Below are 13982 nucleotides of genomic sequence, written 5' to 3'. Positions count from 1 at the left end.
GAGAAGTTGAGCCGGGTGTTGGTTTAGGGATCTAGTGGCGCTTTACCACTGCATGGAACCGAACGGTTCGGCTCGCTTTTGCACTTTTCCACTGCATGGTACGGTGTTGGAACGGTTCGGTACGGCGGCGCTTTTCCACTGCATGGAACCGATCGGTACGGCTCGCTTAAACAGTACCACCTCGGTTGTGGTTCCAAGAGGGCAGTACCGGTACCATATCCCACAATCCTTTGCATGCAGCCTTGACTGTTTGTCACTACTAGCTACTGATAGGTCAGAGAATCGTTGTTATCCCACCCATGTACTACTTTAGTGGAAAAGCAAACCGTACCGAACCGTTCCAACACGGTACCATGCAGTGGAAAACTAAACCGAGCCAAGCAGGACCAAGCGGGGCCGAGTGGAGCCGAGCTGGTACTTGCAGTGGAAAAGTGCCATAGGTGGAGCCCGACTTCGTGGTCATGTTGACATTGAGCCTGGACGGACTCTGATGTAAGCAGAAAGCAGACATCAGCCTGCAGTCTGCTAAAACTGGTCACAGGAGTTCAAAACAAACTGCCCTCCTGTGATCAATAGGAGAATTACAGCCAAACAATCTTTCCCCGTAATTCTTTAAAGGGATTATAAAGCCTAGAATTTTTTTCTAGGCTTACGTCATCACGCCCCACGCTCTACGCCCAACCCGGAGGCGCTGCAGGTGTCCCCTGGGTCCGGATATCGCTGACTCTCGCAGTCAGACACGAATTCGTTTGGAGCACATCAGTCCCTCCTCGCCCAGGCATTGGAACAACCTATCCTTTGAGCAATATTCACCATGGTTTTATTCTTTTTATCTTGTGAGTACCCAGTATGGTAGATGTTAAATAAATTACAGAGTCTACTGCACTTAGAGTGGCGCTTTTCTTCTTTTCTAGTGTGTGTTTTAGGAGACTGTAAAGAAGAGAAGACTGCAAATAAACAAGGTACAACTTATGTAGAAGGATTTGTTTCATCCCTGTGTATCACCTGAGGCCAGTCACTTCACTGGGTATATGGAAGGGTGTACAACCACTTTAAAAACTTACCATGCACAGAGATGTGACCAACTGGAGCATTGTTTCCAACACTGGAACTTCAGAAGCACTCAAAAGGCCATATTACTGTGCTGCCTTTTCCCCTAGAAAAGGTAAAGGTCCTTTTACTGCACATGCACCTCCCCCATTACATCTTGGTGGTGTCCGATTCAGAAAAGCATGGGCCCCTGTGATCCCCACCCCCGCCACATACTAGTTATTGTACAAATGATTATATCCTTTTCTTATGGTCACTGCACCAAATTTAAAAATCCCAATCTCAATTCAACCCCCCCCCCCCACACACACACACACACACACACGATCTTAATCTGGCATTTACACAATTCATGTAACAAGTGCAGAGCAGTTACCCAACAGCTGTCAAAAAATAAAAAATTAAGAGCAGCGGGCAATGTTTATCAACAACATTGCTCAGTGCTGAAAGAGATAAAAAGAAGCATTGTATCTTTCTGTTCATTTACAGATCAAAAGGGATGAACTTCGGTCTGTATATGAGGACAGTTTAACCACTTAAAGACAAAGCCTTTTTCTGACACTTGTTGCTTACAAGTCAAAAACCAGTACTTTTTTGCTAGAAAATTACTTGGAACCCCCAAACATTATATATATATTTTTTTAGCAGAGACCCTAGACCAGGGTTCGACAAACCCCAGGTTGTATTGGTGACTAGAATTAGCGGCCTGGCACCTGGGCCACACTGCGGCAGATGTCCTCTCATCATGCAGCCCCCTGTCTGTGGGTGTGTGGACTAAGGTGCCGTGCCGGCCGGTAATTGAGGCCACGGCTTTGCGGCCTGCTGGAGCGAGATGCTTACATTGGGGAACCTGCGCCCTCTTTTGGTGGCTTCACCAAGTAGTCAGTGGCAGCGCTGAGGGTTTCCTGTGCCTGCCCTCACTGCCACTTTCCAAAGAGAAGCGGTTGAAGGTGTTGCGGGCTTGATCTGGCGCCATGTCCTTACCAGTGAGTGGACAGGGAGTGTGGGACAGCTGGTTGGAATGGCCTCAGTTCCATTTACAACCCCACAAAGATGGAAACAGTTTATAGATTATTTATTTTTTTCATGAAAAATGTTTTTATTATTTTTCATTCTCTCCCCGAAAGCTGAAGACCCCTTTCACACAGGCTGTCGGATTAGGTCCATCTGTCAGTTTTTTAGGCGGACCTGATCGGACCCTTCAGTGTCCTCTATGGAGTGGCGGATATCCGCTGACAACCGCCGCCATAAACAGACGGATGGTGGTCCTATTTTCCATCCGTCTGGGGGATCGAATCAGACGGCATCGGATAGAAATGGACAGGCAGTCCATTCCCAACTGACTGCCCCATAGAGGAGAGCGGGGGACTGTGTCCATGTTCGCTCTGCATAATGGAGTGGACAAGACCCGTCATCAATCTGCTCAGCTGGAATCGGTGGAGAAATCCCCGCTGAGCAAGCAGATTCCACTTAGCAGAGATGCCCGTATGAAAGGGGCCTAAAGTGGCATGAGTTACTGGATTCCCCATCGCCCCCACCTTGCTGCACTGTCCTTCCCTAGTGAGCCACTGCCCATCACACCAAGCCAAGTACACACCGGCCAAACGCCGGGCAACATCAGCCGGTTCAATAAAAACTGGCCGCCATTCGGCCCGTGTGTATGGCAGCCGGTGCAACAGAAGCCGGCCATTCGGCATCCGTTGGAAAAAAAAATGTCTCCTAACTTTTTTAGCTGGCTCCTAGATGCCAAGCAGATTTGTCAAGCCCTGCGTTAGACCTAGAGAATAAAATGGCGATCGTTGCAATATTTTATGTCACACTATTTGTGCAGCAGTTGAACGCAATTTTTGGGGAAAAAAATACACGTCAATAAATTTAAAAAAATAAATTAAACAGTAAAGTAATCCTAATTTTTTTGTAAAATGTGAAAGATGATGTTATGCTGAGAATCGTGATCTTTATTTAAAAAACCAATCAGCTTCCAGGTTTTTATTGTCAAAGCTTAATTTGAACAAGCAGAAGTTAGAAGCCGATTGGTTAATAAGCATAGCTGCACCAGACTGAGTAGTCCAGTTTTAGTAAATCTCCCCCGTTGAAAGCATTAAAACAAACTCACATTATTTTTTCTATACACTGGCACATAACGGGGTTGAAGGAAAATCAACAGATGTGCACTAAAACAATTACACATTTCTGTGTGCTTCTACTGCGTGGGGGACCAGCCTTTCTTTTTCAAAATGTACATTAAAATGCAGGACAACGCATGGAAAAAACACACTAAAGACATGCAGAGATGTGACTGAGGCCTTCAAGTGAATACATTACAGACACTATATTCTTTTTTCCCCTCTGCCCTGACCTAAGCAGACTCCTCCCCCTTTCACAAATGCATACTTACCTAGATCTGACACCTGCAGCCTCGGTCGATTGTTTACATCATGGCTGCACCTGCGCATTACAGCCCCAGAGACTTCTATGAAGCTAACCCCCCCCCCCCCCCCCCACCATCTCTGGCCCTGGAAATTGGCTCTAAGTGCGGGTTTCTGCACAGATGTCTATTGAATTCACCAACTGAAGTCTCCACAAGTAGTGCAGAAACTACTTTTTGGAATCATTGCGGCGTCGTACCGATTTGGACGATGCCATTGCCGGCACTAGGCTCCAATGTAAACGTGGGCATATGGGCAGGCACGGGAAGGATGTAAGCAATCCAAGGTCATCAGATCAAGCTGAAGATGGGCATACACACCTCAAATTTTTTTTTTTAAATTCCCGCTGAATTGGCAGAAATTTGAGCTGCCGATGGCCCTGTCAGTGCTGCCCGGCTCAACAAAAGACCATCTAACCGCTTCCCGCCGCCGCCCCCAGCCCTTTAAGCTTTGGAGCTTCCTAATCCCGGGAGGCGGAGGCGGGCATTCGGGTCTTGTGACTGCTGTGATTGGCTGAACAGTGACTGCAAGCTATCAAATACAGTCATTTATTTGGGTATTCAGACAGCTGGGGGTGCTTATTGCCTATATACAGATCTCTCCATCTACACTGCTAAGCCTTGGCAGCTGGGGGTGCCGATTGCCTGAATTCAATGGCCAACAGGGGAGATCCCTCCATCCATGTTGCCTAGACCAGTGTTTCTCAACTCCGGTCCTCAGGGCACACTAACAGGCCAGGTTTGCAAGAAAACTGAAATCCATCACAGGTGATATCATTTGCTGCTCAGTGATTGCAGTATTCTAGTCTGCATCTCCCCAAGGTAATACTTAAAATCTGGCCTGTTAGTGTGCCTTGAGGACCGGAGTTGAGAAACACTGGCCTAGACTTGGCAGCTGGGGATGCCGATTGTCTGATATCAATGGCCAGCAGGGGAGATCCCTTCATCCACACTGTTTAGCCTTGGCAGCTGGGGGTGCCAATTGCCTAAATACAAATCGCCAGAAGGGGAAAGCTCTCCATCTACACTGCTGAGCCTTGGCAGCTGGGGGTTGCCAATTGCCTGAAAACAATGGCCAGCGGGGGAGATCCCTTCATCCATGTTGCCTAGACTTGGCAGCTGGGGGTGCAGATTGCCTGAATACAATAGCCAGCAGGGGAGATCCCTTCATCCACGTTGCCTAGACTTGGCAGCTGGGGGTGCAGATTGCCTGAATTCAATGGCCAGCAGGGGAGATCCCTCCATCCACACTGTTTAGCCTTGGCAGCTGGGGGTGCCGATTGCCTAAATACAATAGCCAGCAGGGGAGATCCCTCCATCCACATTGCCTAGACTTGGCAGCTGGGGTGCCGATTGCCTGAAAACAATAGCCAGCAGGGGAGATCCCTCCATCCACACTGTTTAGACTTGGCAGCTGGGGTGCCGATTGCCTGAAAACAATAGCCAGCAGGGGAGATCCCTCCATCCACACTGTTTAGCCTTGGCAGCTGGGGTGCAGATTGCCTGAATACAATAGCCAGCAGGGGAGATCCCTCCATCCACATTGCCTAGACTTGGCAGCTGGGGTGCCGATTGCCTGAAAACAATAGCCAGCAGGGGAGATCCCTCCATCCACACTGTTTAGACTTGGCAGCTGGGGTGCCGATTGCCTGAAAACAATAGCCAGCAGGGGAGATCCCTCCATCCACACTGTTTAGCCTTGGCAGCTGGGGTGCAGATTGCCTGAATACAATAGCCAGCAGGGGAGATCCCTCCATCCACATTGCCTAGACTTGGCAGCAGGGGGTGCTGATTGCCTGAATACAATGGCCAGCAGGGGAGATACTTCCATCAATACTCTTTAGCCTTGGCTGCTGGGGGTGTTGATTGCCTGAATACAATAGCCAGCAGGTGAAATCCCTCCATCCACATTGCCTAGACTTGGCAGCAGGGGGTGCTGATTGCCTGAATACAATAGCCAGCAAGGGAGCTCTCCCCATTCAGGTTGCCTAGCCTTGGTTTGAGGAAATCTATTGATTATCTCTCATTTAGCTGTGGTTTAAGCAAAAGAAATGTGTGTGTGCACGGCTAGACTATAGGATGCATCTGTGGCGGGGGAGGGTACACTGCACAGGATAAGGGGGCTTTAACTTGAAGCATGTATTGACAAACCGTAAAGGAGCTTTAAAACAAGCCCTTACTGACCTCTGTGGCTTGCAGGCACTTTGGAGCGATTCACCCTCAAATTTCACAAGAGAAGGACTGAATTAGTCCTAGTTTTCACAGAAGCTCAGAAGCCTGGAAGGCTGCCAAGTCATCCCTGGGAGTAGGGAGCATGTTACTGGTCCCCCACAGCATCCATGGTCCACAACTGCATGCTCGCCTCATGTACAATGCAGGGTTAATGTGAAAGCCCACAGCTTGAGAACAGTGCTGGAGCCTGCAAGGGCTGGAAATAGGGTAACACCCATCATGCCTTCACCTATTGACCAGCATTTAGGCCCCTTTCACACTTATGCGTGGCAATTTTACCGCGATTTTGCGGTACGATTTTTGCCGCGATTTTGAAAGCAATGGCAAGGTTATATGCCTCAAAACGCATTAAAATCGTGGCAAAGTAGTGCAGGAACTACTTTGAAGTCGGTGCGACTTCAAAACGCACTGATATGAATGGGGCTCATTGAAAATAATGGAAAACGACTTTGTCATGCGATTTTGCGGTCCAAAATCGCGGGACAAGTCGCACTAGTGTGAATGGGGCCTTAGTGTTTCAGGCCTCACTGCAGGAGTAGATTTTCTCATTCCTGGAGTTCAGCTTTAACACAATTTGCTTCTGCTGTAAACTCTGCAGCTCCTGGGGTCAGTGAGCTTGTTTTAGGCTACATTCACATAGGCGTGTTGCTACGAGGCGAATGGCAGTGCCAGGGAATTTACTCATTCCTGCTGCTGTATTTGACCAGTGTGAGTAGTTAGTTGCAGCCGGGCCTATACATGTCAATGGCACATTGTTGGCTGCCACAGCTTCTCACCCAGCCAGTGCCCCACTTGTCCTTTTCTTTTCCTAACTTTATTTGAGGTGTCATGTACCATTCACGTTACTGAAGTGCCCTCCGCTATGCTGCATTGTACCACAGCTCACCCCATATCACTTACCCAGACTTCTGCTTCCCTGGTGCTCCCCTATGCTCTAGCAGTGGACTGTCCCTAAGGGTCCTCACGTCCAATCCAAGGCTTTGAGCTCTGCATTGCACTTGATGTCAGAGAGGGCATCCGACCGCTGGAGCAGAGGGGAGAAGAGGCTGCGGTCCACCAATGCGGAGGGAGCCTGTGAGAGCAGAGGTTCGGGTAAGTAACACAGCAGTGTGTGTGCAAGGGAGGATTTTCTTTATTTCCCCAGAGTTCAACTATAATACCCTTGTTATAGATGTGGTCCATTTACATCGCTCTCGAAGTATGACTGAAAATCTCCCACAGATGGTGTTCCCCACCCACCCTCATCTGGCCTTGTTGCTAGGACGTTGCTACGATGCTCTCAGCCATTACTGCTCACCCCCACCATCACAGGAGCAAACTCTCCAATTCAAACCCTGCACATGCGTGCTCGCTGTAGCTCAGAGTTGCAGTGATGGAGGAGACGCGTGCATGGGCGGCAACATGAACTGGAAAGAGAAAGCTCTCTGGTGATGGGCGGGGCAAGCAGTAATGGCTGGGAGAGTCATACCAACAAGGCAGGACGGAGGGCATCGCCATCTCTGGGAATTTTTCACCAAGGCTTCGGGATGTACACCTATAGGAAGGCCATCACTTTATTTTTATTTTTTTTAAGGGTCTCTTACCTGCTAAGGCAGATTTTTTATGTAAAGATGAACTAACCCTTTAAAACTTAGGTAAAGTATATAGATGCGCGTCCCCACCAGCACAAGAGCGTGCGCTCTCAGATTCAAGTGCCATGTTCAGTGAGCCATTTACCCTGTTTCCCCAGTCCTGAGCTCATCACCATGGCAACAGGGGAGAGAATGCAATGGCAGAAGCAGACATCAATGGCTGAAGCGTCATAGCAACGTCCTAGCAACAAGATGGGAGAATGCCAGATGTGGGATTGGCAACGGGACAGAATGCAGGTGTAGTGTCTGAGTCGGAGGGAGTGCGCTCATGTGATGGTGGAAGCAGACATCAACGGCTGGAGCGTCACAGCAACGTCCTAGCAACAAGATGGGGCATTGCCAGATATGAGATTTCTTGGGGAAACACCCTCTCAGATTCAAACGCCACAAATGGGCAGTGCAGTATCTACCCAGTTGCTGAACTCAGCACCATGGCAACAGAGGAAAGAATGCATGTGTAGGGTCTGAATTGGAGGGAGTGCACTCTTGTGATGGCGGAGGCAGACATCATAGGCTGGAGCGCCATAGCAACGTCCTAGCAACAGGATGAGGGAATGCTAAGATATGGGATTTGTTTGGGAAACACCCTCTCAGATTCAAATGCCACACATGGGCAGTGCAGGGTCTACCCAGTTGCTGAACTCAGCACCATGGCAACAGGGAAGAGAATGCATGTGTAGTGTCTGAATCTGAGGGAGTGCGCTCTTGTAATGGCGGAGGCAGACATCAATGGCTGGAGCATCATAGCAATGTCCTAGCAACAAAGAGAGGAATTTCGGCTATGGGCAGGACTCTGGAGCTCCATCCATTATTGTCGCCTCTGCCATCACAAGAGTGCACTCTCTCTGGTTCAAAGACTGTAAATGCACTCTCTCCCGTTTCTATGGCAATGACAACAGGGTATATCGTATACCACGCATGTGTAGTGTTTGAATCCTGGAGAGTGCACCCTTCTGATGACGGAGGCGAGCATCAACAGCTAGAGATCCAGGAGACTGGCTGAAAAACGACACTATAATAGGGCAGATGGGGCGCCATGCACACGCAGCGCCTGAATTCAAGAGTGTCCAGAGGTGATCATCAATGGCTGAAGCTACAGAAGCCTACCCAAAAAATCCCCATTGTCTGCGTTCCCCCATCCTGTTGCTAGGACGTTGCTATAATGCTCCAGCTATTGATGCTTCCCTCCGCCATCGCAAGAGCGCACTCTCTCAGATTCATACACCACACACACGGGTCACACCGTCTATCCCATTGCCACGCAGATGAGCTCACCACCATGGCAACAGGAGAGAGAATGCATGTGTAGTGTCTGAATCTGAAGGAGTGCGCTCTTGTGACGGAGGAGGCAGACATCATTGGCTGGAGCGTCACAGCAACGTCCTAGCAACAGGATGGGGAAATGCCAGCTATAGGAGTTTTTTTTTTGGGCAACACATGGGCAGTGCAGGGTCTACCCAGTTGCTGAACTCAGCACCATGGCAACAGGGGAGAGAACGCATGTGTAGTGTCTGTATCAGAGAGGGAGCTCTTGTGATGGAGGCGGCAGACACCAATGGCTGGAGCATCATAGCAACGTCCTAGCAACAGGATGGGGGAAATGCCAGATATGGGAGTTTTTTTCCACGCAGACTTCTTGAGCTCCAGGTACTGATGCTTGTCTCCGCCATCACACGCGCACGCTCTCTTCAATACAAACATAACAAATGCACCCTCCCCCTCTGCTGCCATGGCGCTGCGCTCATTGTCAGGACAACAGGGTAGACAGCGCACTATGCATACGAGTAACAAACCCAAGTCAGACTGTAGTTATGTGATGGCAGAGGCGAGCATCAATAGCTGGAGCTCCAAGCCTGCCCGAAAAACTCCCATAGCCGGTGTTCCCCCTGCGCTGTTACTGTGGAGATCCAACCACTGAGCGCGATCATAAAGCGCGTGCTTTCTTTGGATTCAAAGCACAGGGCATGCACCCTCTCCCGTTACTGCGGAATTGAGCTCAACGCCATGACAACATGGTTGCATGTGTGGCATGTGAATCAGAGAGAACGTGCTCTTACGGTGGCGGAGACGAGAATCAAAAGGTTAGGATTTCCGGGAGCCTGCCCAAAAAGAGAAACTGCCCTCCATAGCCTGCATTCCTTCCTCCTGCCGCGGTGCGCTCTCTGCAATTCAAACCATGCATGTGCAATAAACCATCTACCCCTGTTGCCATGGTGCTGAGCTCAGTACCATGGCAACGGAGGGAGAATGCGCATGTGCAGGGTTTGTTATCTTATGATGGCGTAGGCGAGAATCGCTCCAGAAAACCGGCAAAAAAAAACTAACCGGCGTTCCCGCTTTCGGTTGCTAAGAGGCGCCAGTCCCTATGGCTCTCAGATTCAACCGCCACCCCCCCTTTTGCCATGGCGCTGAGCTCAACACCAAGATAATGCACCACGCTCGTGCAGCATTGGAATCAGCAAAAGGGCACTCTGATGGCGGAGGCGAGAATCAAAGGTTTGGTGCTCTGGAAAACCTTCCTTAGCCTGCATTCCCTCCTCCTGCCGCTAAGATGCTCCAGCTGCTGTGGTGCGCTCTCTGCGATTCAAACAGAACACATGCGCAGTACACCATCTACCCCCGTTGTCACGGTGCTGAGCTCAGTACCATGGCAACGGGGGGAGAGTGCGCATGCCCAAGGTTTGTTATCTTATGATGGCGGAGGTGAGAATCGCTCCAAAAGCCCGCCCCAAAAAAAAGAAAGAAACCTTTGTAACCAGCGTTCCCTCCTCCGGTTGCTAGGAGGCGCCATTGCGCGGTCTCTCCCTCAGATTCAAATACCACACATGAGCACCCCCATCTCTCTCAAGATTCAAAATGCCACACGTGCGCACCCTTCCCCTGTTGCCACGGCGCTGAGCTCAGTACCATGGCAATGAGGGGAGAGTGCGCATGCGCTGGGTTTGTTATCCGAAGATGGCGAAGGTGAGAATTGTTCCAGAAACCCGCCCAAAAAAAAAAAAAAAAACCCTTTGTAACTGGCATTCCATCCTCCGGTTGCTAGGAGACACCATCGCGCGGTCTCTTCCCTCAGATTCAAACGCCACACATGCTCAGTGCGCACCCTCCTATCACTCTCAGATTCAAATTGCCACACGTACGCACGCCTCCCCGTTACCACGGCGATGAGCTCAGTACCATGACAACGGGGGAGAGTGCGCATGCGTTGGGTTTGGTATCTTATGATGGCGGGGGCGAGAATCGCTCCAAAAAAAGAAACCTTTGTAACTGGCATTCCCTCCTCCGGTTGCTAGAAGGCGCCAGTCGCTATCGCGCGGTCTCTCTCAGGTTCAAACACCACACGTGCGCACCCCCCTGTTGCCAAGGCACTGAGCTCAGTACCATGGCAACGTGGGGAGAGTGTGCATGCGCTGGGTTTGTAATCCTATGATGGCGGAGGTGAGAATCGCTCCAGAAGCCCGCCCAAAAAAACCCTTTATAACTGGCATTCCCTCCCTCCTCCGGTTGCTAGGAGGCGCCATCGCGCGGTCTCTCCCTCAGATTCAAACGCCACACACCCTCCTGTCACTCTCTCAGATTCAAACTGCCACACATGCGCACTACTCCCCCCGTTACCACGGCGCTGAGTTCAATACCATGGCAACGGGGGAGAGTGCGCATGCGCAAGGTTTGTTATCCTATGATGGTGGAGGTGAGAATTGTTCCAAAAACCCTCCCAAAAAAAAAAAGAAACCTTGCTAACCGGCGTTCCCTCCTTTGGCCGCTAGAAGGCGCCAGTCGCTATTGCGCCGTCTCTCAGATTCAAACGCCACACGTGCGCACCCCCTGTTGCCAAGGCACTGAGCTCAGTTCCACGGCAATGGGGGGAGAGTGTGCATGCGCTGGGTTTGTAATCCTATGATGGCGGAGGTGAGAATCGCTCCAGAAGCCCTTCCAAAAAAAAAAAAAAAAAAAAAAACACCTTTATAACTGGCATTCCCTCCTCCGGTTGCTAGGAGACGCCATTGCGTGGTCTCTCCCTCAGAGAGGAACGCCACACATGCTCAGTGCGCACCCTCCTGTCACTCTCTCAGATTCAAATTGCCACACGTGCACACCCCTCCCCTGTCATCCACGGCGCTGAGCTCAGTACCATGACAACGGGGGTGGAGTGCGCATGCGCTGGGTTTGTAATCCTATGATGACAAAGGTGAGAATCGCTCCAAAAGCACGCCCCAACAAAAAAAAAAACCTTTGCAACTGGCACTCCCTCCTCCGGTTGCTAGGAGACGCCATCGCGCAGTCTCTCCCTCAGAGAGGGATGCCACACATGCGCACCACCATCTCTCTCTCAAATTCAAAATGCCACACGTGCGCACCCCTCCCCCGTTGACACGGCCTAAGCTCAGTACCATGACAGGGGGGAGGGGGGAGAGTGCGCATGCGCAAGGTTTGTTATCCTGGAGGTGAGAATCGCTCCAAAAGCACAACCAAAAAAAACCTTTGTAACCAGCATTCCCTCCCTCCTTCTCCGGTTGCTAGTAATCTCTCCCTCAGATTCAAACGCCACACATGTGCAGTGCGCACCCTCCTGTCACTCTCTCAGATTCAAATTGCAGCACATGGTTGCTAGAAAGCGCCAGTCGCTATCGCGCGGTGTCTCAGGTTCAAACGCCACACGTGCGCACGCCCCTCCCCCCCCCCCCGTTACCACGGCGCTGAGCTCAGTACCACGGCAACGTGGGGAGAGTGTGCATGCGCTGGGTTTGTTATCCTATGATAGCGGAGGTGAGAATCGTTCCAGAGGCCCGCCCAAAAAAAAAAAACCCTTTATAACTGATATTCCCTCCTCCGGTTGCTAGGAGGCGCCATCGCGCGGTCTCTCCCTCAGACTCAAACACCACACATGCACAGTGCGCACCCTCCTGTCACTCTCTTAGATTCAAATTGCCACACATGCGCAGCCCTCCCCCATCACCACGGCGCTGAGTTCAGTACCATGACAACGGGGGTGGAGTGCGCATGCGCAGGGTTTGTTATCTTATGATGGCGGAGGCGAGAATCGCTCCAAAAAAAGAAACCTTAGTAACCAGCGGTCCCTCCTCCGGTTGCTAGGAGGTGCCAGTTGCTATCGCGCGGTCTCCCTCTCAGATTGCGCACCTCTTCCCCTGTCACCACGGCGCTGAGTTCAGTACCATGACAACGGGGGTGGAGTGTGCATGCGCTGGGTTTGTTATCTTATGATGGCGGAGGCGAGAATCGCTCCAAAAAAAGAAACCTTAGTAACCGCCGGTTGCTAGGAGGCGCCAGTCGCTATCGCGCGATTTCCCTCTCAGATTTGAACGCCACACATGCGCACCCCCCTGTTGCCATGGCGCTGAGCTCAGTACTATAGCTACGGCGGGGGATGAGGAATGTGCAGTGCTTGTATCTGAGGGCTGCAGGTCCATAGCAACGTCCTAGCAACGTGGATGGGAGAGATGAGTGAGTATTGTTCATAGCTGCACAGTCTGTTCTCATGAGGTAAATGTGGAATAACCCTTTAGATAAAGCCCGCCCCCCGCCACTGTGAATGGATGAGGAGCCCCGGCCTGAGAGAATGGGGGAAGCTCGGCCATTCCTATACACACCGAGGCCCGCAGCCGTTCGCTTACCCTCCTGGAACTTAGGCCTTGGGTCCTGCTTCGGCGCCATTTATAACATACGCGGCCACCGGGAACGGCTCCGCCGCATCTACACACCGCGCGGGCCCGCACGTCACGGCGCCCTCCGCGCACGCGCAGAGCGCACCTCTACTTCCCCCCTCCCCTCACCTCTCTGAGCATGCGCAGAACCTCCGAGCGGCTTCCGGGGAAAGGGGGGAGTGTCTGATAGGGGAGGTGTTCCCGCCACCTTACCGCTCCCTGAGCATGCGCGTGATATCCGAGAGGGTGTGTCTGATAGAGGACCGCCTTCTCATCACTTTGAGCCTGCGCAGAAAATCACAGAGCTCTGGGCTTCTGGGTAATGGGGGAGTGTGTGATTGAGGAGGTGTTCCCGCCCACCCTCAACTCTCTGAGCATGCGCAAGAACATCCTAGCGTTTCTGGGGAAGGGGGAGTGTCTGATAGAGGAGGCGTTTCAGCCGCCTTACCTTTCTCGGGTATTCCCGCCTTGTAAACTCTTTGGGCATGCGCAGGAAATGCCAGCGCTTCTGGGGAAGGGGGAGTGTCTGATAGAGGAGATATTACCGCCCCTTACCTCTCAGAGCACCCTCATGCTCCGCCCCTTCCTGTCTACTGAGCGGCATTCTGGATACAATGTATCTTTGTTGGATTCTTTGTATCAAAATAAATCCGTTCATCATTTAAAATGTAACAAAAGTTCTGTATGTGTCTCCGGGCAGAAATAACGTCACTGATAGGACAGATGGAGATCAGTTATAAGCAGGAATGTATTACTATAATATACTACAGATATAATGTTATAAATAATACAGATCAACCAATAACATCAATAAATAATACAGAGCTATAATAATACAGATCAATCAATATTACAGATGTATAAATAATACAGAACATTCAATAAAACATCTATAAATAATACAGATCGATCAATAATACAGATCTATAAATAATACAGATCGATCAATAATACAGATCTATAAATGATACAGATCGA

At 50.7% G+C, this 13982-nt stretch overlaps 1 protein-coding gene across 3 annotated transcripts in view; it reads right to left on the bottom strand.

The window, feature by feature from the left end:
• MORF4L1 (mortality factor 4 like 1) overlaps window positions 1-13138 on the bottom strand; it is a 76298-nt gene extending 63160 nt beyond the window's left edge. Inside the window, exon 1 of one of the 3 annotated variants that reach the window (XM_082253035.1) lies at window positions 12975-13138. In XM_082253035.1, coding sequence (XP_082109161.1) covers window positions 12975-13014 — 40 coding nt within the window. In that variant the 5' untranslated portion in view covers window positions 13015-13138. The remainder of the gene's footprint in view (window positions 1-12974) is intronic. The other 2 variants (XM_082253036.1, XM_082253037.1) reach the window with 2 other exon arrangements.
• Window positions 13139-13982: the final 844 nt, after the last annotated feature.

The sequence above is a fragment of the Pelophylax lessonae genome (genome assembly GCF_965119305.1).
Source record: "Pelophylax lessonae genome assembly, chromosome: 4".
Classification (NCBI taxonomy): Eukaryota; Metazoa; Chordata; class Amphibia; order Anura; family Ranidae; genus Pelophylax; species Pelophylax lessonae.
This window is presented reverse-complemented; position numbering and strand designations above follow the sequence as displayed.